The sequence below is a fragment of the Glandiceps talaboti genome, chromosome 11 (assembly GCF_964340395.1).
Source record: "Glandiceps talaboti chromosome 11, keGlaTala1.1, whole genome shotgun sequence".
Taxonomy (NCBI): domain Eukaryota; kingdom Metazoa; phylum Hemichordata; class Enteropneusta; family Spengelidae; genus Glandiceps; species Glandiceps talaboti.
In genome coordinates this window covers 4,252,132-4,278,909 of record NC_135559.1, presented here as the reverse complement: position 1 = coordinate 4,278,909, position 26,778 = coordinate 4,252,132, and the positions used below count along the sequence as shown (strand labels likewise).

Below are 26,778 nucleotides of genomic sequence, written 5' to 3'. Positions count from 1 at the left end.
AAATGTATAACTCTTATTAAAAATGAACAAACAATAATCCACATCATAATTCATTCATTATTTTTTATTCATTCGATAAATCTCATTTCATATCTTAGATATAGACTTATAAAGTCATGTTTTTAATATCTGCAAGCAATTCATAAGTTTTATTAAGCAGTTGTAAATAACTTTTTTTTGTCAAATCATCTGTTTTCAAGACAGCGTATAAGGTTATCTTATCTATTTTTGCATTAATATTCAAAACCTTGTTTTAACAAACATTGGACCCAGTTTGCTAGTCTAAGATTTGGTCTTATTCATGTTAGGCTTAATGAAACACTATATGTGGTTTTAATAACACTGGGAAGGTAGTAGGTAGTTAGTAGTTTTGGGGGGAATTTTATTCTTGACTAAAAAATTAAAAATCAAACTTTTGACCTCAATGGCCTATGAACGACATCAGACATGGTGCACAAAAGAATCACAATTTCTAATCTTTAGCAAAAATTTTCCACTGCAGCACTGTATTTTTATTTCAAGTTGTTCTAACGCAATGTTTGAGTTGAATGTTAGCAGAAAACTAAGAGTAATGTTACGTTATCAAAACCACATATGTGTTTTATTTATTGTTTGTTTCAACACATGAATATTTACAGTTAAGTTCTTTACAGAAAAAAGCTGAATAGTATATCTAGACTGATCAATATAATGAACCCAGTAAATGCATAAGTCATGTCACTCTACTATATACTCTGGAATTATTAATTCCATCAGAGACAAACGGACAGTTTTTCAACAAAAAAGGAAATTGTAATTACCTAGACTAATTTGAAATTGAAAACCCCTGGCCCCCAATAAATATCATTTTGAAAATCCTGTATGCACAGGACATTCTGATTCTGACTTGCCATTTGTTTAGTCTCTGTAGATGTAGGCAATATTCACTCCTATGCAATTACTAGTTTCTAACTTAACCTTAATCTCATCTAAATGCTCACTTTATTGATTACTTACATACAAAATCCTCCTACTCAGCATTTTTATGTTTCTTATTCCTCTACAGTATCAGATAATGCAGGAGGTGAGAATAGTAGTCTAGACTAATTTTCAACTTTCAAGCTGTTAAGTGTAAAGCTAGCTGGATCAATATCACCATGGCAACAATGAGGCGCTACCATGGTTACAGAAAAAGTTGTTACCAAGGCAACGAATGTTACCATGGTTACAGAATCACTTAAAAGGTGAAGCTTGCGATGCATTACATGTGCTTCAGTGAATATGCATAGGCTTTGTAAATTTTCATTATTGCTATTTGCATAGATTCTAGCTCAATTGTAAATGCAGTTTGTGCAATTAAGAAGTTTCTAGAATATTAATGTGAAGTTTTGTTGGCCTTCTTCCACCCCGTTTTGGTTGAAATCCCAAGACATTAGAAGCGAGTTTTATGAATACAAATTTGTTGAAAATGATGCGATAGCAGAGACACAGCTGCTTCAATTCATTACACATCATTTGAATATTTGAAGTCTAATTTTAGCCACATTCTCCTGCCACATTTCAGGAAGTCATTTAATGCTATTTCCCAAAGATCACAAAGGTTAATGCAACTACAAAGGATAATCACTGACCCTGTCACTGTCGACACTTTCCCTCTTATAATTTCAGGACAAGAAATTTGCACATTTTGAAAATTTTTGTTAAATTTAGCATTTATTTTGGACCAAAATTGACCAGCAATTTCTCTTCAATTTAGATACTCAAAATTTCACCAAAAGGAAAAAAAAAATATGACGATACACTAAAAGGGAAAGATTGAACAATGAGAGAGTCATGACATGAGATTCTATGGAGTCTGAAACAAATTATCTATGAAAATGTACTCTATTTTTGAATGCATGTACAACATTATCATATTTCATGTAATAAGCAGAAAAAGAAAAACTTGTCATTTCAATGAAAAACGTGTAAATAATCACAGCAAACCATCACTACTGAATTATCAAGTTGCTGAAAAACTCAGTATATTTTTTATAAGACTTTGTAATATTTATACTTCATTATTTTCATTTTTATATTTTAGTCAGTGACAATATTTTCAATTATTTTATGATCAGTTTCTATATCTACATGAAATTTCTTCTCAATAACATTTCAATTTTTTAGATTTTCATAAGTTTTTCAAAACTGGTTGCGATATTGAACATTGAAAGTAGATATAGTTTCAAGCAGACAAAAGTCATGATCTAGGACAGTGCAGTCTGCAGTGCTGGTTTGTCTTGATAATGCTATTACAGAGATTGCCTGATGTGGTAATATCACCTAATGAGGTTGTCTCCAAGATTAAGAGACAAGAATGAAGCATTTGGCTACTTTGTTTCAAGACATTAATCATTAATTATCCTACATGTATTGTAGAAGTCTGCATTTACACGATGTAAATATATCTGAAATCAAAAACATTTATAGAACGTAAATATCTCAGAAATCAAAACATATCTGTCCAAGTATATAAACACCACCAACAAACTATAAACTGCATAAATCTACACCATGGTTCCAATCCATCCCTATAGCACCCCTTTCCATTTCCATAAGAATACAAATGTATTAGATATATACAATAATTTGGAGGTATTTACATCGAGGCAGGCAATGTTCTACTTGGACAAATAAGTCTTGTATCTCTGACCTAATGAATGTTTACATTTAGGTTCACATCTCTGAAAACACAGCTTGAAACTTTTTAGTACATACATACATTACTTGCTTGTCGTATCAATTTTTACTGAGCACCACAAGGTTAAAGGTTTTGAAACTTTGAAAACCTAATGCTTGATCACGTACATACACTGCTGAGAAATTGTTGCCAATGTTTTGGCAAATTTGAGTTCATTGGTGGGTATCTTAATATCTGATATATCACTTTTCTATTGCTTGGCGTAATTAGGATTGCATTGTTTGGCAGTTGCACAAAAATTGAAGGTGATCATTACATCAAAGTTAGTTATCTCACATTAGAGAAGATGAGGCCAAGAAAAAAAGGAGATACATTTTCTCAGACTTGAATATTTTCATGTAAGGCTTGGAATTTGTAGGAAAGAATACTGCAATATAGCACACCTTATTATTAAGTTAACCACTTAAAGTTTATAGAATAAGGAAATTAAAAAAAAAAATACAATCAGCTAAATACGAAAACACCATATTTTGGGAAACGGTCTCTCCTTTTTTACTTGGCCACATAAATTTCCTTGTTTTCTCAAAAGTTAAACTCCTAAGCTCAGTATTTTTTCTAAATTTCCGTTTTTGGTCTCTTGACCAATGAGTTCAAAGGCAAATTATACTGTTAAACATAATTTTTGAAATAGTCATGTCAACAACTTAATTACACATTCAGATATTGAAGGTTTTTAAAGATATCCATGTGAAGATTGCCGATTCTGTCCACTCTGGAATCTTCTGGGTAACCGATATACTTATCCATGTTTTCTAAAATTTCACTACATGATGATGATACACAGTCACAACCATTTCTGTGTCACTGTTGATTTCGTGTACAGTTAGCATTTGTGAATCACTGCTGATTTCATGAAAACTTATATTTGAGTCCATTTTGATTTAGTGAAAAGTTACATGTAGGTCTGCATCATTGTCGATGATCTTGAAATGTTGTACGTATGTTTGAGTTGCACAAATCATCACTGGTTATATATTGAACCTATTTTGGTGGTGATTCAGAGTTATAAGAATTCTTAGTCTATATAGTTCTAATGTTGCAGTTCTGCTACTTGAACAATAACACCGCACGCATGGCGAAGTTCCACACACATGACAAAGTTCGAGATAAAGCGATTCTAGTTACATGATCACTAGAATAGTTGTTCAGTATCCTAGTGCAGCAGTAAAACAAATCTTCTACGTTAATATAACATTTTGCAAAGTTCTCGTGCTGCTATACATGTATATCACTGCAGTTCAAAGAATCACTTCACCAACGATCACAAAGTTGCAGTGAAAACATTTTGACTAATTATTCATTTAGTCATTTTCAACATTGCACTTGCAGTTTACATCAAAGCTCTCCTTAGAATAATTGCACAGACAGCTGGGCTCTAGCACACATAAAAAAGTCTTTTTTTCTAGCACCAAATCATCATCCAGTCAGCCAAAAATGTTCTCCAAATGCAGCAGAGAATGTCAAATGGTGAGCACACACACAGAGGAGGCATTCTAACAAGTGCATGCTGCTGTGCCACATCTCACAACATTAATTACCGTCATCTGCCAGCTCTGTTTTCCTCTCACCATTCTCCACAGCTTCTAAGCTATCTTCATCTATATCGGTTTTCACTGCTTCTAGTCTCTTTGAAGCATCTGGTTTCTCCTCACTGGCTTCTAAACTATCTTCATCCATATCTTTTTTGGCAGGATCACATCTTTTGCTTCTGTCAATTCTGTCTTCCTTAGCTTCCAAACTATCAACATCATAGTCTCTCTCCAAGGAATCTTCACTAATTTGATCTTTTGCTGGACTAATGCTTGCTAGTCCATTTTCTTCATGTGTAGTATCAACTGCATTGCCATTAAGGGTATCTTCAATTCTTAGTCCAAGGGAGGTGGATGATCTAGCAACGTCTTTCTCATCTTCATCTTCACCTTTTACTTCATCCTTTTCATGTGCCATTTCTCCATCCACTGGTGTGTCAACAATTTCCCAGTCCTGCTCAATCTCTTCAGAACTTTGTTGTTTCAGCTCTCCTTTTTCAGCTTCTTTCACTTCTGTATCTGTGACAACTGGTTCTACCTGCTCTGTTTCATCCGATTTTCCTTCAGGTTGATCTTCAGACAAATCCATTTTGTCATCACTGTCTTGTTCTTCTGTTATAGCATCCTTGTCATCATCTTGAACACTCTCACTCTCCTTGTACTCTTTATCAGACTCACTTGGTGATGCAGCATCACTTTTCTCCACTTCATCAGCTTCAGGCTCTTTATCTGATATTTCACTTGTGACAACATTTCCTTCCACATCATCATCAGCAACACTTTCTTGTGGTTCTGTTTCTTCATCCTGTACTGGTTCTACAGGGGAATCTTTATCATCAACAGCATCAGTTTCCTCAGACTTTTCTTCTGTTTCTACACTAGCCATTTCTTCCTCAGTGACAGGAGCAGAATCGTCTCCAGAAAAACTCTTTTTGTCATCCGCCTTTTCATCGGATGCATCATCTTCTTCAATTTCTTTGCTTGGCTGTCTTTCTGCCACATCTTCTTCATCAACAGAAACATGCTCTTCTTCCTGTTTCTCAGGTTCTGTTTCTTCTTCGGGGATCTCTGCCTTTTCCTCCTGTGATTCCACAACTTCACTACCAGATTCTACTGTTTCAGATTTTGCTTCTTCCTCATCAATCAAAGGTGAGGTTTCATCAGCTGCAACAACATCTGAATCTCCAGGCACCTCTTCAGCAGGAACCTCTTCAGACACCTCTTCAGATGTCTCTTTTATTGATGATTCCTCCACTAAAGTATCAGATTCCTTTGTCACTATTTCTACACCTTCAACTGGCACTTCATCTGCACCTGTGTCTTCATCTTCAATTTTGTCTTCCTCTGTTGCAACAGTAGTAGCCTCTGATGTTGAAACCTCTTCAGATGTCTCTTCCTTTGGTTGTTCTTCGGTGTCCTCTTTTTCAACTTCCTCAGTTGCCATGGTCACAGCATCCTGTTCTGATTCATCATCTTGGGCTGGTGTTGGTGTGATTGTTCTGCTATCATCTTCAACATCAGTTATATCAGTTGGGTGTATTACATCTGCCTCTGTTACTTGATGTTCAGCATCACCTTTATCTACTTCTTCACATATTTCTTTTTCACTTTCATCTTTTTGACTTTCCTTTTCACTTTCCCCTGACTGCTCTTCACTTTCTACTGACTGTTCAACCTCTTCATCTTTCTCTTTTTCGTCTGCATCTAATTTTTCTGTGGTACTTTCTGACACATCTTCCTGATCTTTTTCTTCATCTATTGCTGGTTCTGATTCTGGCTCTTCAAGTGGTTCTGCTTCTGGTTCTACAGCTTGTTGCTCAGTGTCTACATCACTGCCAGCATCTAGTTTTGTATCTTCAGCAGTTTCAACCACATCTTGCTCATCAACTGGAGTTTCTGACATCATATCTTCATCTGCTTTTTCAACTTGCTCTTCTTGAACTTCCTCTGGTGTATCCTCTACTGTTTCCTCTGGTACAGTTGTCTCTTTAGCAAGATCAACCCCTTCTTCAACAACTTCTGCTGTGGGTTCTGACTCTTCTTTGTCACTAACTTGTGGTTCTGGCTCTGCTTGGGTATCTATAGGAGCTGTTTCAACTGCTGTGTGCTCTGTCACAGAAACAATTTCCTCTTTAATTTCTTGATCACCTTCAACTTTCTCCTCATCTGATTGTTCTTTTTCTGGTGGTGGTGGTGGTGCTTCTGTTTCTGTTAAAGCATCATCTGTTTGTGTTTCTGTAATATCTTCAGCACTGTCTTTATCACCAGCTGCTGGTTTAGTTTCTACATCATCAACCACATCTGTTTCTATATCCTCCTGGGTCTCAGTCGATTCTACATCACACACTGGCTCTTCTGATTTCTCTGTCTCAGCAACGGTATCTTCTTCTGTTTCAGCTGTTACCTGGTCCTCCTCTGGTTGTTCTTCAGTGATATCTTTTTCACTATCTTGTTTCTCCTCTTCAGCTGATTCACTTTCTATCACTACATCTTCACTCCCATCTACTTCTTTAGCTATTTCTTCATCTTCCTCCTTTTCTTGTGTATCAACTGCCTCAGTTTCAGTTTCATCGACAATAATCTGTTCTTCTTCCGCTTCCTTTGTTGGTATTTCTTCACTTATTACTTGCTCAGGGGTCTCAGTAACTTCATCTCCTGCCACTTCATCTTCTTGTTTGTCACTTGTTTCATCTTCATCAGGAACAACTGCTTCCTCAGTTACTTCAGCACTTTCATCCTCTTTTACTGGCTCTTCTGCTGTATCAACAGCATCATCAACTGGCACTTCTCGGGTTGGCTCATATTCTGCCTTTTCAATTTCCTCATGTACAAGGGGTTCTTTCTGTGTAATGTCTGTCTCATCTATCTGTACTGAATCCTCAACAGGCTCGTCTTCACTTACTTCTAGTGTTGCTTCATCTGCTGGTGCATCTTCTGCAACTGATACTTCAGCTTCCTTTTCTGGTTCAGTTATTTCTAATTCGGATTCATCTGCTGGTGCATCTTCTTCAACTGGCACTTCTTCCCCTTTTTCTGATTCAGTTATTTCAGGTTTAGTCTCATCTACTGGTGTTTCTTCTGAAACAGGAACTCTGTCTTCTTTTTCTGGTTCACTTGTTTTCTCTGGTACAGCTTCAGAAACCGATGTGTCTTCTTCTTTTATTTCTAGATCAGCTAATGCCTCCTCATGAGCATCTTCCTTTTCTTCATCTTTCTCTTCTGTTTCTGCCTCAATGTCTGGCATTTGTTCTTGACTTTCAATTGTTTCAGCTTTGATAAGTGGTTCCTGATCTGTCTCTGATTCAGTAATGTCTGTATCTGGTGTTGGTTCAACAGCCTCAGTTGGTGTTTCTTCAGTATCAATTTTTTCATCTACTTGTTCCTCAGATGTTACAACTTCTGGTTCAGTTTCCTTTGATACTACTTCTGTTACTACTTCTTCCTCTGTTGTATGTGCCTGTTCTTCCACTTCTGCTTCAGGCTCTACCCCTTCTGGTGCCTCAACTTCTTCAGCAACTTCTTCCTCCTCTGTTGTCTGAGGTTGATCTGACTCTCCTTCTTGTGCTGGTTCTGTAGGCTGTTCTGGTTCCTCAACTTCTTCAGTCACTTTTTCTGCCTGGGACTGATCTACCTCTCCTTCTGTTTCTGGCTCTGTTGGCTCTTCTGATTCTTTCACTTCTTCAACCAATAACTCTTTCTCTGTTGTCTCAGCTTGGTCTAACTCTACTTCTGGTTCAGGTTCGGGTTCTGGCTCTGTTGGCTCTTCTGGTTCTTTCACTTCTTCAACCAATAAATCTTTCTCTGTTGTCTCAGCCTGGTCTAACTCTACTTCTGTTTCGGGTTCCAGTTCTGGCTCTGTTGGCTCTTCTGGTTCTTTCACTTCTTCAACCATTAATTCTTTCTCTGTTGTCTCAGCTTGGTCTAACTCTACTTCTGGTTCAGGTTCTGGTTCTGGCTCTGTTGGCTCTTCTGGTACCTCAACTTCTTCAGCCACTTTTTCTTCCTCAATTGTCTGGGGCTGCTGTGGCTCTTCTTCTGCTTCTGGCTCTGTTGGCTCATCTGGTTCTTTGACTTCTTCCGTCACATCTGCTGGCTTGGGCTGATCAACCTCTTCCTCCTCTGTTTTGATTTCAGCCTGTTCTGGTTCTTGAACTCCCTCAGTCAATATTTCTGTCTTAGACTGATCTTCCTCTTCTACTTCTACTTCTGGTTCAGTTGTCTGTTCAGGTATATCATCTTCTTTTACAACTATTTCTTCATCTAATGTTTCAGACTTATCTACCACTTCTTCTTCTGCTTCTGGCTCTGTTTTTGGTTCAGATTCTTCTATGACATCTTTATCTGTAGTAGTCACAGGTGATTCTGTAACATCTGCTTCTTCGGTGGTGGTCTCTGGTTGCTCTGAAACCGCTGTATCAGTTTCTGCATCATCAATATCTGCTTCAACTTCTTGGTCCTCCGTAGTATCTTTTTCTTCTACGGTTTGAACTGGTACTGCTTCATCTAGTTTTACATCTTCTGACACTACAAGGGGTTCTTCAATTGGTGTCACAACAGCTTCACTTGCCGGTGTAGTTTCAGTTTGTTGTTCAGTCTCAACATCAATTGTCTCTTCTATGTGAAGTTCCTCAGATTTATCTGCTATATCAATAACTTCCTCTTTAGTTTCATCGGTAGTTTCCTCTAAAGCTGCATCAGTTTCTTTTTCATCTTCTTCAATAACTAGCTCTTTTTCAACTATTTCAGATTCAGTTTCTTTGTCAACAACATCATCTGTAGTTTCTGTAGATTCAATTTGTTCATCAACTGCTTCTGTTTTAAGTTCTAAATCTGCTTCTAGATCAGCTTTAACTTCAGATTCATCTATTTGTGTTTCAACAATGTCTTTTTCTTTCAAATCACTGTCAGTGTCAATTTTTATATCTTCAGAGACTTCTTCCTCGACAGATTTTTCTATTTTTGATTCGCTATCGATAGTAATATCCTCCTCTTGAATTTCTTCAAGTTCGGATTTATCACTTTCCTCGGCACTTGATTGTTTTGTTTCCCCTTCTGATGTCTCGACAATTTCAGATTCAGATGCGTCCGTAGGTGATGATGCGAGGCCCTCTTCAACACCCGAGTCTGGAGATGTCTCTCCTTTAGGTTTTTTGAGACTAATGTCTGGGGTTTTGTCAACAAGCAAAGTTCCTTCAATCTTAGCTGGTGGTTGTTCGTCCTTTTCACATGGTTCTATTTCATCAGCAGAACTAGTAATTGGAGATTCATCATCTTGTTTCTCTAATTCGGATGTTGGAATTTCTCCTTCAGTCTCATCTGATTTTTCAACACTTTCATCAATTTCTTTCTCTTCCTCAGTAGTTTCATCAATTTTGGGAGCCAAATCTACATCAGCAATTTTTTCCTGTTCCACAACTTCTTCCACAGGGATCCCCTTTTGTGCCTCTTCTACTAATTCATCAACTTTCAAAATGGCTTCCCCAATATCATCCTGCTTTTCAATATCTTTCACAACAGGAATTGTTCCGCCATCATCTGTCTCTGTAATGTCTCCAATTTTAGACGGTAAATCACATACCTCTTTGATTTCCTCCTTTACTGGTTCTTTCTCTATAACAGCTGGAGTTTCCTCAACCTTGCTTGGTTTGGCCTTCTTTTTACCAGGTTTAGGACGCCAATATGCCCACAGTATGGCCACAAACACCACACAAGACACATAGTAGTATAAGCCTGCCATGTTGTATTGCACAAGATGAACAATAATGGCTGTTAAGCCGTGGGATGTAATCACAGTAAATGGCAAGAGGTCAGAGGCTCTAGTCGAGGTACTACGTGATCACACAAGAATTGAGACGGACTGACTCCTGTACAGAGTCTCAACTGCAACTGAGACAGCTATGCGCTGTAAGCTGACTATACACTCTTTGTATCATGTTTTATTCATGAGCCACACAAACTTGAAAGTTTTCCAACCTCCCTTCATAATAATAAATGTCATTTTGTCACTCCTCATGAATATTCTACAATCTGATTAGATCAGCTCTGACGACCAGAATACATGATTGCCTGGTGAAAGCCTGTAAACCATTGTATTAGAATGCAGACAGCTGAGACAGACACAAATGACAGATCTCTAGATGCAAATTTACCACAAATGCAGGTGTCCGGTGCAGATAAATTACATGGGAGACATGAGGAAATTGCAAAATGATATAGGAAAGGCTGTTTGCATGATGATGCTTTTGAAGTATTCAGCTGTTATAAATTCATCATTTATCACATACACATATCTACTATAGGGCCCCATTCTTGTTTAATAGTGCAAATATTTGCCTGTCAAGAAAACAGTCATAGTCAGGATTCCTTGCTAAGTAAGTATTCATGTTTCAGTTGATCCTATCTGTATCCATAAAAAACAAACAACTGTCAATTATTCACTTAAAAAGTCAAGTTCAACAAAACTTTTTGTATTATCTATGTTAGACTTCTGCCTATCATCCACTTTATATATCAAACAAAGTAGCCGAACTCTGAATTCCTTCCATCAATTATTTACACAGCTTATCTTGACACCATAATATTTATATGAACTCAGACACTGAAAGTTATGCATGTAAGTTGTATATTTACTGTTAACACTGCATGATAAAGAATTAACAACATTCTAAATGAGAAAAACAGTGAGCATTTTTAAAGTTTTCATTGGCTTCCCTATTGATATAAATCTCCCTAATTCTGCCTCAGTTAATTAGTAACAAGCCTGCAATTAATCTCTCATTAAGTCCTTTGATTTTTGCTATTTGTATACAGTAGTGCTAATTGCTGTTTTAATTACCTGAAGTAAATTCATGTAATCTTGATGTCATCCCGACCTAGTCTGTTACACAAATACCAGCCATAGGCATCATCAATCATCTATTTTTAAAATGTTCAACAACAAAAAACCCACTAACAAAACTTTTAATAAGTCACTGAATGTCTAGATTAATAAATACACATATCCATAAATCAATGTATACAATATTTAAGGTCAAACCTTTTTTTCATCGATCAATTCTATTTAATCATAGAAATCACAAACGATTACATAAAATGAATAGAAGGATATGATAAATTAAATGCTTACAGTTCTAAATAAACCCTGGATTTTTTTTCATCTCATTTTCTTGACAAATTAATGTTATTTCTAGTCAAGTAATACTCTTTAACATTATTAATTATAATTTGTGTATGGAACTTGCATAATGGAATATGCATTTAGTTGGTAATTAAGACAGACACACGTCAAATATTGAAAGTGTTAAGGACACGGGTAAATAAATATGTCACACGAGACTTGGCATTAATGAAGAATTTAATATAATAATAAATAGAATTTCCATAAGAATAATAAAACTGGTTACTGGTTACTTATAAAACATGACATAGTATTTTATTCTATCTGCATCATTCACATCTATCATTTGGTTCTATAAATACCTTTTTAATTTCAGACGCCATCAAAAACACTCCCTGAGAGTATTTAAAAGAATCTATTGCAATAAATTTCATCAGTTTTACTCATGAAACGTGTTAGATTTGACTTCTAATATTCTATATAATTTTTTATTCTGTTTCAGATAAAACCAAAGATGTATTCAACAATAATAAATCCACTCTGTCCATCAGATCTTTTAAGTTTACACTTACAGGGAATACATTTATTATTCATTTGCTGAAAATCTAGCTACTTTGGGAATCGTGCTGGTGGGATTGTCGTAGACAATTAGCCTCAGAAAACAAAATGTGGGAAAAAATATGCAATTCACGTAGAGCTTCTCCAATTTGATTTGCTGGCGGTTTCTTTGACCATACATACATACATACATGTATCTAACGACAGCTTACAGGCTTCCTACTATTTTCAAACTGATTTTGAATACATGTTAAATTACACGATAAACTACAACATTTAATGATAAAATTTCCCATTCATACTGTAAACATTTTACATGAAGCCTTTAACCATAGGAAAAACTTTATCTACAACAGAGACGTATGTGCTATTTATTTATTTATTTATTTAATTTGATATTATTTGTGTCCTATAAGCCAGAGGGCTGGATAAGGCTTTTTTGGTTTTGTAAATTTTATTTTTAAGTACTGTATAATTTGTTAAGTCCACATAGAACACCTTAATAAACAATATCACACACACACACACACACACACACACACACACACACACACACACACACACACACACACACACACACATATATACATGTATATATATATAGATAGATATGTGTGTGTGTGTGTGTGTGTGTGTGGATGTTGACAGTCATATTTCCTTTTTAAAATTGTTTGTAAATGAAGTTGCAGTATAAATGGTTTCCAATACCTATGCAACTTAGTCTATATGACAGCCATCACTGTCTTTTTAAAAAAAATATATTTCATATTATATATATTTTATATTGAAACTACGTATAATCTGAGTCTGTCATTTCCAATATATATATTTGTGTAACTAGACTGCAGAAAGTTGCACTGACATTTGAAACCATTTTGAATAAAAATCAGTTCATTTTGAAGCAATAAAATGGGAAATTCAGCTAGATACATGTATATGTATGTAGACAGAACGCTACTACAGTTTTCAGTCTTTCGGTAATTTCAAAATGTTTTAAATTATTTTATTTTTTTTGCAAAAAATTACTGATTTTTAGTCTCAATACAAGAAATGTAGATATATTTTGTGTAGACTACAGAGGTTGACGGCCATATTTCCTTCTAAAATTGTTTTAATGAAGTTAGTAGTTTGCGAGACATGTAGGCATATATGCATAGACAGACTATGGCCTCTCTTGTTGACTTTGGAAACTGTTTATGTGAGCAAGACTGAAATGTAATGAACTGGAAAATACAGCTAGGTACATAGACAAAACTATAAATACATGTATCTATGGCAACTTGCACAGAGATTTAAAATTGCGCATGTACATGAAAGAAAACTTAATTCACTCTACATGTTTGAACCAGAATAATATTCTAAATGCAATCATTTTATTTTGTTCAATTTCAGGAATAAAATAATTACATCAGTGAGGACAGACACATACAAAATGTAAATTTGAAACACCCATCTGTGACACACCGAAAGCTCTGTACATATACCAATATATGAAATATGCATATCCTGACAACCCAATTTAAGAACCTGTAATCCATAACAAATAGAGTACAGTACAGTGAGTACACTTTAGCAAAGACTGCCCATGGCTAATATTTAGGTACTGAAACTATACAGTCTAAGTATAGAAACCAGTCTGACAAAGTTCATGGGGTCGTGATGAGGTCATTTACGTCTGGTTAATGACATCATTACTGAGCTATCATGAATGCTAATCTTTGTACTGACTCACTACAGTCCTAAAGTCTAGATACACAACTATTTCCTTTCACGTCTCTTATACAGACATGACTGGATTACTGAATGAGCTCGAATTTGATCCCAACCAAAGGTCAACTTGGCATGTTTGACCTTTCAACTTTACCCTCCATGCATCAATTTGCTGTTGATTGACGTTAATTGAATTACATATATGTTAAAGAAACTTGCAGTGTCAGTATCACACTGATGACATTTCTTGTTTTAATTCCTACTAAAAGTTAATGTCATATTTTGTGAGCTGAATTAAATATGTAAGTATATGCAGAAATCATTGTCTCCGGTGCCATCAATTTAAACGTTCATTTTGTGTAGATTGATGTTCATTTTGTGAATCAAATCTAGATTGATGTAAATATTATTGGTTATGGTTCCACTAATGAATTAGACAGTGAAATATATATGTCATTTAATACTTTGGCGCTGTAATTACAAATGGGTGCAAAATTTATATTATTCCATCAGATTTGAAGACATTCATACTGAATATTATTAATTTAAAACTAAATCATTGCATAATCAATGTACATGTTGATACACTCTTTTCTAATTTACTGCAACTATATGTTACTTTTTGATGCATACATTATATCAGATGTTGCCGACAGCTGAGCTCAAACGAATAGTGATGGTTTAATTCCCCACTAAAACTAACACTGCAGTGATAATACTGGAATATAGTTACCTCTATGGAATGATAATTAGTAATGTTAGAGTCCTAATTAGAATTGTCAGAACACGTCAACATATATTCAAAGAGCATAACACCAAGCCATGTCCAACAAAAAATATGGAATATATACTCTTGTCGTTCTATGTCACGACAATGCGTGTATATGTCATTACAACACATGTCTATGTCATTGGTTCTGCCGAGTTCAAAATATGAGTCAAAACATTCAAAATTGCTACTATTTCCCCCGATTTTTCTTTGATATTACTGGCACTGGTATAATAATGTTTTTCTCCAATATTTTTCTTCAATCAGCTGGAAAATACTCATCTAGCGACTTGTAGTGACAAAGGTCCCTTAGGTCACTTGTATTTTCCTTGCCTGAACAGAGAAATATATTGGGGAATAACATCTAAGTATTGCCAGGGTCATAAGTACAATTATCAGGACACGTACGTCAACATATATTCAAAGAGCATTATCACATTCATGAATGCTAACTTAAGTTTATTTATATGTCAATCAATAATTTTACTTGAATTCAATGAATAATGAATAACCTTTTAATATATGCATAAATATTTATGGAAGCATATTCTTAAAATGCTACCTGAAAAACAAAGTTGGATTCTGCATGTATGAAAATGTATGCTTAAAATATACAAAAAACTCTACAATTTGCAAATATGAAAATGTTAAAATTGTACTAAAAAGTGTCATAATATGCAATAGATTCTTTAGATGCGAGAAAATGGTTATAGTTTGTTATGATAGTCATCCATGAGAATACAGTAACTACCAGTAGTCTGTACGATATAGATATTCATGATATGCTATCAGTCAGCACTCAAAAGGTTAAGAAGTCTGATAGGGCTTAGTCTGAATGCCAACATAGTCTCTAACTAAAACATGTATCGATACCGTATTGGGACTAGTAGACTAGATAGGGCTGAACAACATGACATATCTTACAGTGGTTTAGAAGTCTGATAGGGCTGAACAACATGACATATCTTACAGTGGTTTAGAAGTCTAATAGGGCTGAACAACACAAACATATCTTACAGTGGTTTAGAAGCCTGATAGGACTGAACAACATGACATATCTTACAGTGGTTTAGAAGTCTAATAGGGCTGAACAACACAACATATCTTACAGTGGTTTAGAAGCCTGATAGGGCTGAACAACATGACATATCTTACAGTGGTTTAGAAGCCTGATAGGGCTGAACAACACAAACATATCTTACAGTGGTTTAGAAGCCTGATAGGGCTGAACAACATGACATATCTTACAGTGGTTTAGAAGTCTGATAGGGCTGAACAACATGACATCTTACAGCCGAATAGTAAACCTACATGGAAAATAGATTGTCTGTCAAAATATGCACATAAGAGATTATTTTTTTTAAATTGATGAAAACTTGTATGTTATAATCTACATACTAATATGAGACTATATATGGGGATTATACTGCATATCAATAATACATGACATGTCTAATCAAAGTCCACATCAAATTACATGCACAGTACTATAGTCGTTCCCCAAGTCTACTGCCATCAACGTTTACAAGTTACAAATGACAAAATCTCTTTGTGATGACTTTAGGAATTGTGGAGTATGATTAACTTCAACTGACAAACTCTTCTCACCAGTACCCTTACTTGAATGTATAAATGACAACATCTCTCTGTGTCTGTGAGGGAGTTTCAGTTTACTTTAACAAACTCTTCTCACCAATACCCTTACATGAATGCATAAATGACAACATCTCTCTGTGTCTGTGAGGGAGTCTCAGTTTACTTCAACAAACTCTTCTCACCAGTACCCTTACATGAATGTATAAATGACAACATCTATAAGCTTTCTAACTTTTACACTGATCTACTATAGTTCCTGTTCAGTGCCATAGAACATTATGTTGTATTGGTACAAATTCTTTTGATTGATTGATTGATTGATTAATTGATAGGCAATATTCCCCAATATTTAATTTTTCCTTTGTTCAGCCAAGGAAAATATGAATAACCCGAGGGGCCTTATCACTACGAGTTGCTAGACTACTGAGTACTGATAAAACCCATGGGGCATTCCTCGACAATAGCATTTTCTGGCTGAATGAAAGAAAAATGTTGGGGAATAATATAATACCTTTCAAGAATAATTCATGGAAAAGTAAAAGTAAATGTGATTTGGAACATTTTGACTCATATTTCAAGCACCACAGAACCAGTGATGTAGACATGGGTTGTCATGACATAGAACAACCTGGATATATAATCCATATTTTCTGTTCAAAGACATTAACTTGGCTTGTGCATGGTATAAATAGGGTTAGTATCCCTACATCAGACCTATGTTGTATCATTAACAGATCTTGCCATATATTTATCCTGTATAGCTCTCAATCACTGTCACCTGATTACTGACATTTGACACTATTTCCAGTTACAGCGATTCCATGTTCTTATTTTCAGGTATGAGAAATATGTGAAATAAGATATGCAGATAAATTTACTGCCCTAACATCCATAGATGGCATCAATACTGAGCTACTGTGTATGTCTAAAAATAGAATGCCATGAGAGGATCAAGAATTCTTTCTGTGTGAACAGCGCCCCCATAGGCAGAACTTACAAATTGGCTGGATCAAAACAAATGCTCCTAGTCCTAGATCCTAAGCAACCCTGTACATCTCAATCTTGCCTACTCATATTCTCTTGAACATCATATGACATGATAAAAGTCCCTTTTACGGATTTTCAGGTACTAAAGAGTATACTAATTCACATTAACAAACAAGGAGAGGTTCACATTCACTATAACAAGTTATCCAATAAAATCAGCAAGTTTTCAATTATCACAATTTTAAGAATATCAGAAGTAAATGAGTCCACAAACGGACTAAATCTTGAAAGATTATTTTAAAAACTATTTTAAAAAGTGTCTTTCTTGGATGGACACTGCAGAGCATCACTGCACCAGAATTTTCACATCATTTTATTTTCGACAAACTAATCTACCATTTTTGTCAAGGATGGTGAAATATCATGACATTGTGGTGTAACTGCTTTCAGATATCAAACAGAAAAGATAATACCCATCTTCTCTGGAAACAAGTGCAAAGTGAAAAAACAAATGTCACAGACATATGCTTCATAATGGTGTACTTGTGGATATTTTGATTGTGTAAAAAAAGAGTTTGTGTTCTAACCAACAGAAACTGTAGACAAGTTATCTTTTTGGCAACTGATATGGTAACTAACATTATCACATGGAAGGTCACTAGTAGTTTATTTGGTCAATGACTTTTGACATTTGAAAATAACAACATTGGTGCCTGAAGGATGCCATTCTCTACTTACCAACTAGGATCACTTTCAATTAAAGGAAATACATACATGTATTTAGTCTATCTAGTTACTGTAATTGATAAGTGATTTAGTAACACTCCAATTTCAGTTTTCAGCTACTTTTCAAAGACTAATTTTTACTAACTGCCAGATGGTACATTGCATTCAGATACAAGAAAGTATTTTAGTCACTGCTTATTTTAGTATATTTGTTGACCAGCAAAATAAGCCAAAATAGATGTTTAGCGAAAATGTCCAGGTCTACAGTACTAAGTTGAATTGTAATAACACATATGAAATAACATTAATGTTTTTCTAATGATTCACCTTTGAGGTTGTTGTGTAATGCACTCATGCCAAATAAAAAAAGTTGTTTGGTTCCAGTTACCCGACCCCACCTAGATTTTCACGGTGACCCTAAACTTTTTTTATGTATTCGAGAAAAACAATAATAAAATAGCGAAAATCGTGAAGTCTCGCAAGAAATAGTGGATGCGGAAACTGACATCAACTAAAAAGACACTATAAACTATTCTTCCAATCTGTAATGGGTGTACATCTGATAGGAAGAAATAAACAACAGAGAGACCATTTGGAAAACAATGGAAAACCTGAACTAGATACTCACACAGAAAAAATATATATAATAAAAGAAAAGAAAAAATCTACCTACCCCACCTATTTTAAAATTGAATGCAATCGGAACCACACAATATATTTTTATGTCTCATAAGAATTTATTATTATCATTATTATTCATATTCATATTCATATTATTTATTTTCACCAGACACAAAGGGAAAATGATACACAACTGAAAAGAAAAGAAAAGAAAACCTGTACCTGGTGAGGGCCATAGAAATATCTATGAATAATACAGTAAACTTTGAATCTAAATAATTGTTCAAAAAAGTGACATTATACTGTGACACAAATCAGGGAAAGTTAAGTCATGTATGAAATACTTGGTTTTTAATTTCACTGGATTACTTTACAATATTAGCTAGTTCACAATATTGTGATTTTGCTAGACACTTAATCTGGAAGAGTCAAATTTCAGTATAACTCAAATAATATTCTTTCACAGAAATGTGTTGCGTACCCCATCAATATAAACATATAATCCATTATTTTGACAAAAAGATGCCATTTTTTAAAACAGAAATCACAAAACAAGTAAGAAATATCATACATTCCTTTGTCTATCCCGCCAACACATGCCAGTCAGAATGACATATTTTCCTAAGGAGTGAAAATAACTTAATCCGATCGAATGCCGGTATATCAGCTGGATGTCTTACTGTATCGTGTGTTCTATTTCTACTGATCTCAGTTCCTGAATATAGCTTTGGAGGTCAAAGGTCATAGCTTTGGAGGTCAAAGGTCGTAACACAGAAATCAACCCTAATCCTGTAGTAGAGTGGTTAAACCATTATTATTTCGTCGACCTATTAGTAATCAACTGATTTATGAGTTTGCTGAATCAGCAGAGATCAGTTTTCCAGAGTTATTTTATTCCTTTTTAGATTCCTGATGAAAGTCCTTTGTGCAGGATCGAAATGTAGAAATAAAATGTTTTAAATTCATATGCAAAGGAGCAAGTTCTTGTCATTTTACATCGAACAAAGTGATTATTTTGAGGAGTTATAAATACTGGATTGTGAGAGCTATTCAACTGACATGTCAAAAATGACAGCTTAATACTCTATAATGCCATGTCTACTTAAAATAAACTACATACAATGACTTCTGAATTGCCATTTAGTTTACTATTACATACTGTAGAGTCAATAGACCATCACACAAACTCTTTGCAAAAATGTTCTTTCTTAAAACTTAATTTTTACAAGTAAATATTCACAGATTCAATGATGACTTTTACATTTTATAACAAATTCAACATGCAGTTTTTTTTCAGGGGGCTTATCAGCCTTTCCCATTGGGGAAAGGGAGATTAGACCTACCCACAATGTTTGATCTGTCAGTCTAATGTAGCTATCTACACTTGGACTATTACAGTCCAGAGAGTAATCGTTATTTTTTCATATGTAGTTGAAAATGACTGCTAGATTTGAAACTCAATGACAAGTCTATATATAGGCTAACTGTTAGGGTAAAGTGATCAACCTACATATTTTATTTCAACACTTGAGTCACAAAAATAGTTCATTTTCACCCAACATACCAGTAAAGAATGTGTATAAAACAGTCACTGAAGTCTACATCAATCAAATACTTTTTAATCTATTGTAAATCTTTCACTTTAGTTTTCACTTTTGAAAAATAGTTACAGTAACTAGTTCCGGCTATCAACTTCTTAGGTCAGTAAATTCATGTCACATTATATAAACCGTGTATCTCATCATTAAATCATACTCTGACATTTCATTTCCGTTGTTGGACACACTACATCTTTCCTTCAAATACTCAGTATGTGTTATTGAAATAAGACGTGTACTTGTACACAGCCTGCAGGGTGTAATAGATGTATCAGTTGATTTCATCACATGTCTGACTAGTCAGATAAACAGATAAACACACTATCCTTGCCACTAGCAATATTATCATGATGGTATATGATGTACTGGTTGTAGTATGAGTTCATCACTGTGTCTGCCCAGACAGATAAACAGATAAACACACTATCCATGCCACTAGCAATATTATCACAATGACATATGATGTATTGGTTGGCAGTATGACTACTTCACTAGCTTAATAGCAGTTGAAGAAGCACCCATTAACTTAAATTCAGCAGAACATTTGATATTTTGAATCTATAAATATGGTAGAACCCCTGTAATGATAATTTAAGTTCATCATTTGTCTGGCTAGACAGATAAACACACCATCCTAGAAATATCATCATGCAATATGATTTACTGGTTGGCAGTATGACCATTTCACCATGCTACTGGCTGGAGTTGGAGGCAGGGAGCAACACAGGTTCACTTCACAAAGCATGAAGATTTTGACATTTGTGAAATTAAACGATGGTTTATATACATGTATACAAATCTGTGATCAAGATGGGGTAAACATACAAAGTGCCCACAAATGTATATTGCAAGATAATCATAAGTCAATAGAAATGCCACCCTACTGTGAATATAATATTAAATTCAATAGCTTATATATTAATATGTTGCAATGACAGTTTTAGTTTGTGTCTATCTTAGTCAACCAAGACCTCAATTGCCATAGTAGTACTTGTTCCGTACATGAGTGAATGTAATTGATGTATTTATCATAAACCAATAATCACAGAAATTGTCTACAGGCATTGTTGTTCTACTTAGTAGTGTAATTACAGTGAAATGGGGTTTGTGTCATGGCTTGCCAGTGTAAATTACCCTAGGCTGTCACTTTGATATAAAAGTTTTTAAACATATGTGCTATTGATTTTTCCTAGTTATTTTACCAAGGTTCCCTACCAGTGTTTAATGTTAATGATGGTAAGCAGGTAAATTCATCAAGTTAAGGGCTGTACTGCTAAAGTCCACTGCATCCCATAAGATTGTTACTAGCGAATGTGCAATATAAATCACTTAATAGTTCTATTGTGAATATGTATGTATATGTATCTCGATCTTTCGACGCCGTAAATTTTAGATAACTGCGAAGCAATTTTGTGTCATTTTATGATTTCAAATTTTCATGTACATTGTAATTTTTCTTTCACATCTGATCAACAGAGAACTCATCATCTTATTGTACATGTGTGTGTATTTTCTTCAGTTTATATATTTTTATCTTCCTTCTATGTTCCATAACTGTCTACTCCGCTGTCAACATATATTGTTACCTGGTCATACCTCAATTGCCAGAGCAGTACTTGTACTGTATATGACTGAATGTAACTACAACATTTATCATAAACCAATAGTCATAGAAATTGTCTACAGGCATTATTGTTCTACTTAGTATGTGTAATTACATTGAAATGAGGTTTATGTCATGGCTTGTCAGTGTAAATTACCCTAGGCTGTTATTTTGATATAAAACATGTGTGCTATTAACATATTCAGTTATTATTCCAGGTTTTCATTTCTTCCTGAGTTTCTTCCTGGTCATACCTCTTAGCCCTCATAGACTCCAGAAGGTAGACCAACTATAATAATAGCTGAATTTGAAAATTTTGAATTTGAAAATTATTTAAGTAATATCAGGGATTTTAGTTTACAGAAATTATTATCAAAATTTAGGTGAAGTGCCCATACTTTAGAAATAGAATTAGGTAGAAGGAGATCCCCAAGAATTCCTGTTGATTTAAGATTTTGTAAAAGATGTAATTTAAATTTAGTTGATGATGAGATACATTTTATAGATAGTCCAATTTTAAGTTTACAAAGGAAAACAGAGTGTGATTAACAATTAGTAGTATCAATAGAAATTTATCTTTTTTAAATATGATGCAAAATCATCTTCCGCCTGCCAAATTTTCGAAAAACTTGTAGATGTACTTATATTTATTTATTTTGTATTTTTAAAAATGTTTTGTTATTATTTGTGTTGTTGTTGTTGTTGTTGTTGTTGTTGTTGTTGTTTACCTTACTGTATTCTCTGATTATGCAGTTGTGTAATAAAGTTATTATAACAATGTATGAGGACAGTGCAGTGGACAGGTTGGTTCCACAGTAAATAAAGACAGTCAAATTTTATCAAGGGATGAATGGAGTAAATTTCATTCAGTCAAACTCCCTTTACTGTAAAATATTGGTAAAGAGGTACTCTATTATGGATCATTGAAAAGTCAGCCATGTTGAAACAGTTGATGACTCCATTAATTGAGAAGTATAGTTGAGGGCAGTAGTCATGACCTTAAATTGACCTCTTCACTGTTCAGATAACACATTCCCATTGAAACTGACAAACTACTATGTGGTAATGATCATCTTGTCTATGGCTATCAATACATTTCTCTCAGTCTGCCAGAGAAAAAGGCAGCACCTGTCAATTACAAAAGAATGAACAACAAAAGATGCGATAAAATTATGAGTTTCTCTGAATGTTGATAAAATACAAGGATATGGTAGTACCCACATCAATAACATCAAACATACTGTCATCAAGAAAAAAAATAGATTCTCTGACTTTATCAGGGTAGGGGTTAAAATGGGAGGGAGTAGCACTCCTCAAAAGTAATTTTACATGCACTTGAAACTGTTCTATCTTTTCCTAGTTTCCCCATCTCAATTACTGTGATTTGAAAACACACTGTATCACAGACATTTACATACAAGTGATGTAGTTGAGATTTGTCTGAAGACATGTACATACACATAAGAAAGTCTACATAATCATTCCTGAGATGTGCTTGAGAAGATCTTCCTCTCCCACCACCCACTCATGTCAAACTAAGCACTTAACTAATTCAAAGTGATTGTATTCATCAAGGTAAGGGCTGCACTGCTCAAGTGAAGTCTTTCTGTGACATCATTTGATGTTTAGATTTACATGATGGAATGGAAAGTTTACAGGAAACGACTGCTTCCAGAAAGACTTGCTTTTCAATGAGACGGAACAGTCATTACTGTTTGGTATTTCTTGTGTCGAGTTCACATTAAAAAAAATTGTGTGGTTCTCAATTTTAGAACTGGTGGGCTTGGTGGATTTTTTTTTAAATTGTTATTTTTATACATTTATTTCATATGTGAGTATCTAGTTCAGGTAGTTATGTTTTCCATTGTTTTCCATATGGTCTCTGTGTTATTGGTTTCTTCCCATCAGATGTACAGCCATTACAGATTCAAAGAACATTTTTATGTTGTCTTTTTAAGTTGGCCAGTTTCCACATCCACTATTTTTCGCGAGACTTCACAATTTTCGTGATTTTATTTCAAATACGTAAAAAGTTTAGGGTCAACAGTTCAAAAGTAGGTGGGGTCGGGTAACCGGAACCAAACAAATATTTGTTAGGCCTTAGTACGAAGTAATGGTGTATACCAGTAGAGTAAATAGAATCAGATGCCTCTCACACTCTCATTGTGTTCTTAGCATTTTTATCAAATGAGAGCTACGAAACTATAGTATCACTGAGTTTCTGATATATATACTCAGACCATGATATTTTTGTAAAAATATCTAATATCAAAACAGTCAATTGACTCAAACTCTTGTATATAATTTCTCATCTCAACTGGCAACTTCAGAAAGTAGAAGATAGCAATTTGAGACCACAAATAGAAGATTTTGGGCCATGTGACTGTTTTGATACAGTTATTTTAAAATTTGGAGTTTGTATTTTTGACTATTGATATACTATATCTTGTCAGAGATGACAAATTTATAAAAGATTATGTTGACCCAAATCACTTATCTCAGAATCCAGACACTACAGCTCATTAACACCGATGTTCACAAAGTTAGTTACCAAGGTAACATAATTATGCCTTTGATAGCCTGCTAAACCTTTCTGTCATACAGGCACACATGGTATGGGATTTGAATAAATTTAATGCATAATGTGTAAACTTGCTTGATTTTGTGATTTAATATTGCATTTTTATGCTGTCGTATTGGGCATAATTTAGTGTTCCTAAATGTAACAAAAACACACATATTAACTGCCATTTTATGTTTCATTCGTTGAAATCATAAGGCTGTATTTGTGACACTGAGTAATGTGGAAAGACAGCCAAACAGTTAGTGCTTTGTCGACATGTTTGGGGGCAATTTAATTTCCTAACAAGTAAATTGCATTCTCAGTCTGCAGTAATAATTGAAATGACCAAACCCTATCAAGGTCCACCTTTTCATATTATCCCTTCTGAGTAATCAGTTATGACAAAATAATCAATATCCTATCAAAATTTTCATTTTGTATTATCCATTCATGGCAAATTTAGTCACTGGTATCATTTTACAATTCCCTTTTCAGTTTTCATCAAATCATTCCTCAGTTTATTCAAGTTTTTTGCTGATTTTCCTCTAAACATCTGACCTGGCCTACATAACCCATATGGTGGAATTATGGGACAAGTTACTTTTTGTTTAATTTATATGTTAAATTAGATTCTTATATTTAAGAACATCAGTAATGTAGCTTTTCTGTAACATATATTTATATGGACGTTGTTGTCCGAATTAAAGACTATAATAATAATAATAATAACATACAGGTTCACTTCTGTTGCAGGATTTCCTGTGTTTCAATATAAATTTGATGAAGTTTTCATCTATATAAATTGCGTCCTCCATACACCATACATCATGTAAACGTTAATCATTCGTTTTTTAACAGCATGGCTAGACTACATTATAGTATTCAGGAATCATTGTAAAAGGAATACTATTGGCACTCTCCTTGTTATCCTAGAATCTATTGAAGAAATACAAATTTAAATTTAAATATATTAAACCATCAAGTTTTATTTCTTAGTTTCTATATATTCATCTCTGATCATGTATGTGCATGTATACCAAGAACAAGCAAACTAATACATGTGATGGCAATTACATATCTTCAAATTGAGAATTGATATGTTTTATGGGGGGTGTTATAACAGGTATGTTGTTTAATACAGAAAAATTCATCCAATTTTTCACATACAAGTACTTCTGAATCAGTATTTGCTCATCCTAAAGGAAACTGTTTAGGGTTGACAAGGAAATACATGTTGGATAATCCATTCTCGCAAACCAGAGTTATAATTTCTACCGTTACATTTCGAGCCTCCTGTGGAAGGCACGTTAAGAACGTTGCCGTAAAACAGGCCATGGTTTGCAACGATGTCGATAATCAATCATATCTATGTGTATGATATAAACTTTATGTGTGTATTTCATAGACGTGTGTATGATATAAACTTTACGTGTGTATTTCATAGACGTGTGTATGATATAAACTTTACGTGTGTATTTCATAGACATGTGTATGATATAAAATTTATGTATGTACCTTTCGTAGATACAAAATGTACGTGCATGTATTAGTTGCAGCAGAACATTTTTTTTAAAACTGCTTTTGTTAGTTATAATAATTTACTCCTACTAGTCCTAGCATCATACACCTTGAAAAGTATTGAATCACCTGTGGGTAAATGCATTTGTGTGGCAAATTGATTTTTGGGTCTGCACCCAAATATCAGCGCCCTCAACGGTGATCACAATTTCAACCTCTTCCTGTACGGCTTATGGATAATTAATATAGCCCACTGATTAAAACATACAATGTATAATTATTGGTATTTTAACAATTTTCAGTGAATATATTGTGGTTGTCTGATCGAAAAATGACACTCCAGTTACAACTAGTACAGTTTTAACATAGGGACAGATTCAAAACCAAACTTTCAGTCAATATTTCAACTTGCCTTTACACTACCTACATATAATATTGACTACTAATTAACAATGTCTTTCTTCAGATTTCTGGTAATTGACTAATTTTTAGTGAATATATTGGTTATTTGATGAAAAAAAAAGTTCCTGTTGCAGCCAGTGCACGTTTCATATATGTATACTAAATCATACACGACTAGAGTACATGCAGCTGTCCTATCACATTTCAATGTCAGTGACCCCAAAGCAGTACATTCACAAATCTAGATTACTTACAATTTCTAGCACAGAATTGGATGAAAAGGAAAATGTACTTGTTAATTGTTGACAGGATAAGATCAAGACTTTGTAAATGTCTTGGTGCATTTGTATGAATACCTAATGGAGTGTCAAATACTTAGTACATTCTTTATATCTGGTGTTTTCTCGTAGGGATTCACCCTTACATGAAAGTATAAAGTGGCCCACATTGTGTAGATTTACACGGAAAGTACATTATAAAACAGATTAATCTACAAATCACTCAATGTCATTTGTAAAGATCTATGAGAGAAATTCCAAAAAAAATCTGCCTAGCGGTATTGAAAAGGTCAATTTTCTCACAATTTTCTTTTTTCTTGCAACCTAGCACAATTTTTCAGTTTGAAATTTGGAAGACTAAATGTAAATTATAGTAATACACAATACCAGGACACAAACAATACAACTATATGGAGCATTTGTTGAATATCAATGCCATTTTCCTGAAAGAATAAACCAACCCTTTGAAATACAGTTAAAATAT

At 34.3% G+C, this 26,778-nt stretch overlaps 2 protein-coding genes across 3 annotated transcripts in view; both read right to left on the bottom strand.

The window, feature by feature from the left end:
- LOC144442276 (glycogenin-1-like) overlaps positions 1-26,778 on the bottom strand; it is a 63,601-nt gene that overhangs the window by 24,544 nt on the left and 12,279 nt on the right. The window lies entirely within an intron of this gene.
- On the bottom strand, positions 87-9,985 carry LOC144442310 (uncharacterized). Its single transcript, XM_078131623.1, has one exon. The coding sequence runs from the start codon at positions 9,983-9,985 to the stop codon at positions 4,250-4,252; it is 5,736 nt and encodes a 1,911-aa protein (XP_077987749.1). The 3' UTR covers positions 87-4,249.

What these genes read in the sequence shown, in the direction of transcription:
- LOC144442310 (XM_078131623.1), bottom strand. Translation starts at nt 9,985, where the DNA reads ATGGCAGGCTTATACTACTATGTGTCTTGTGTGGTGTTTGTGGCCATA.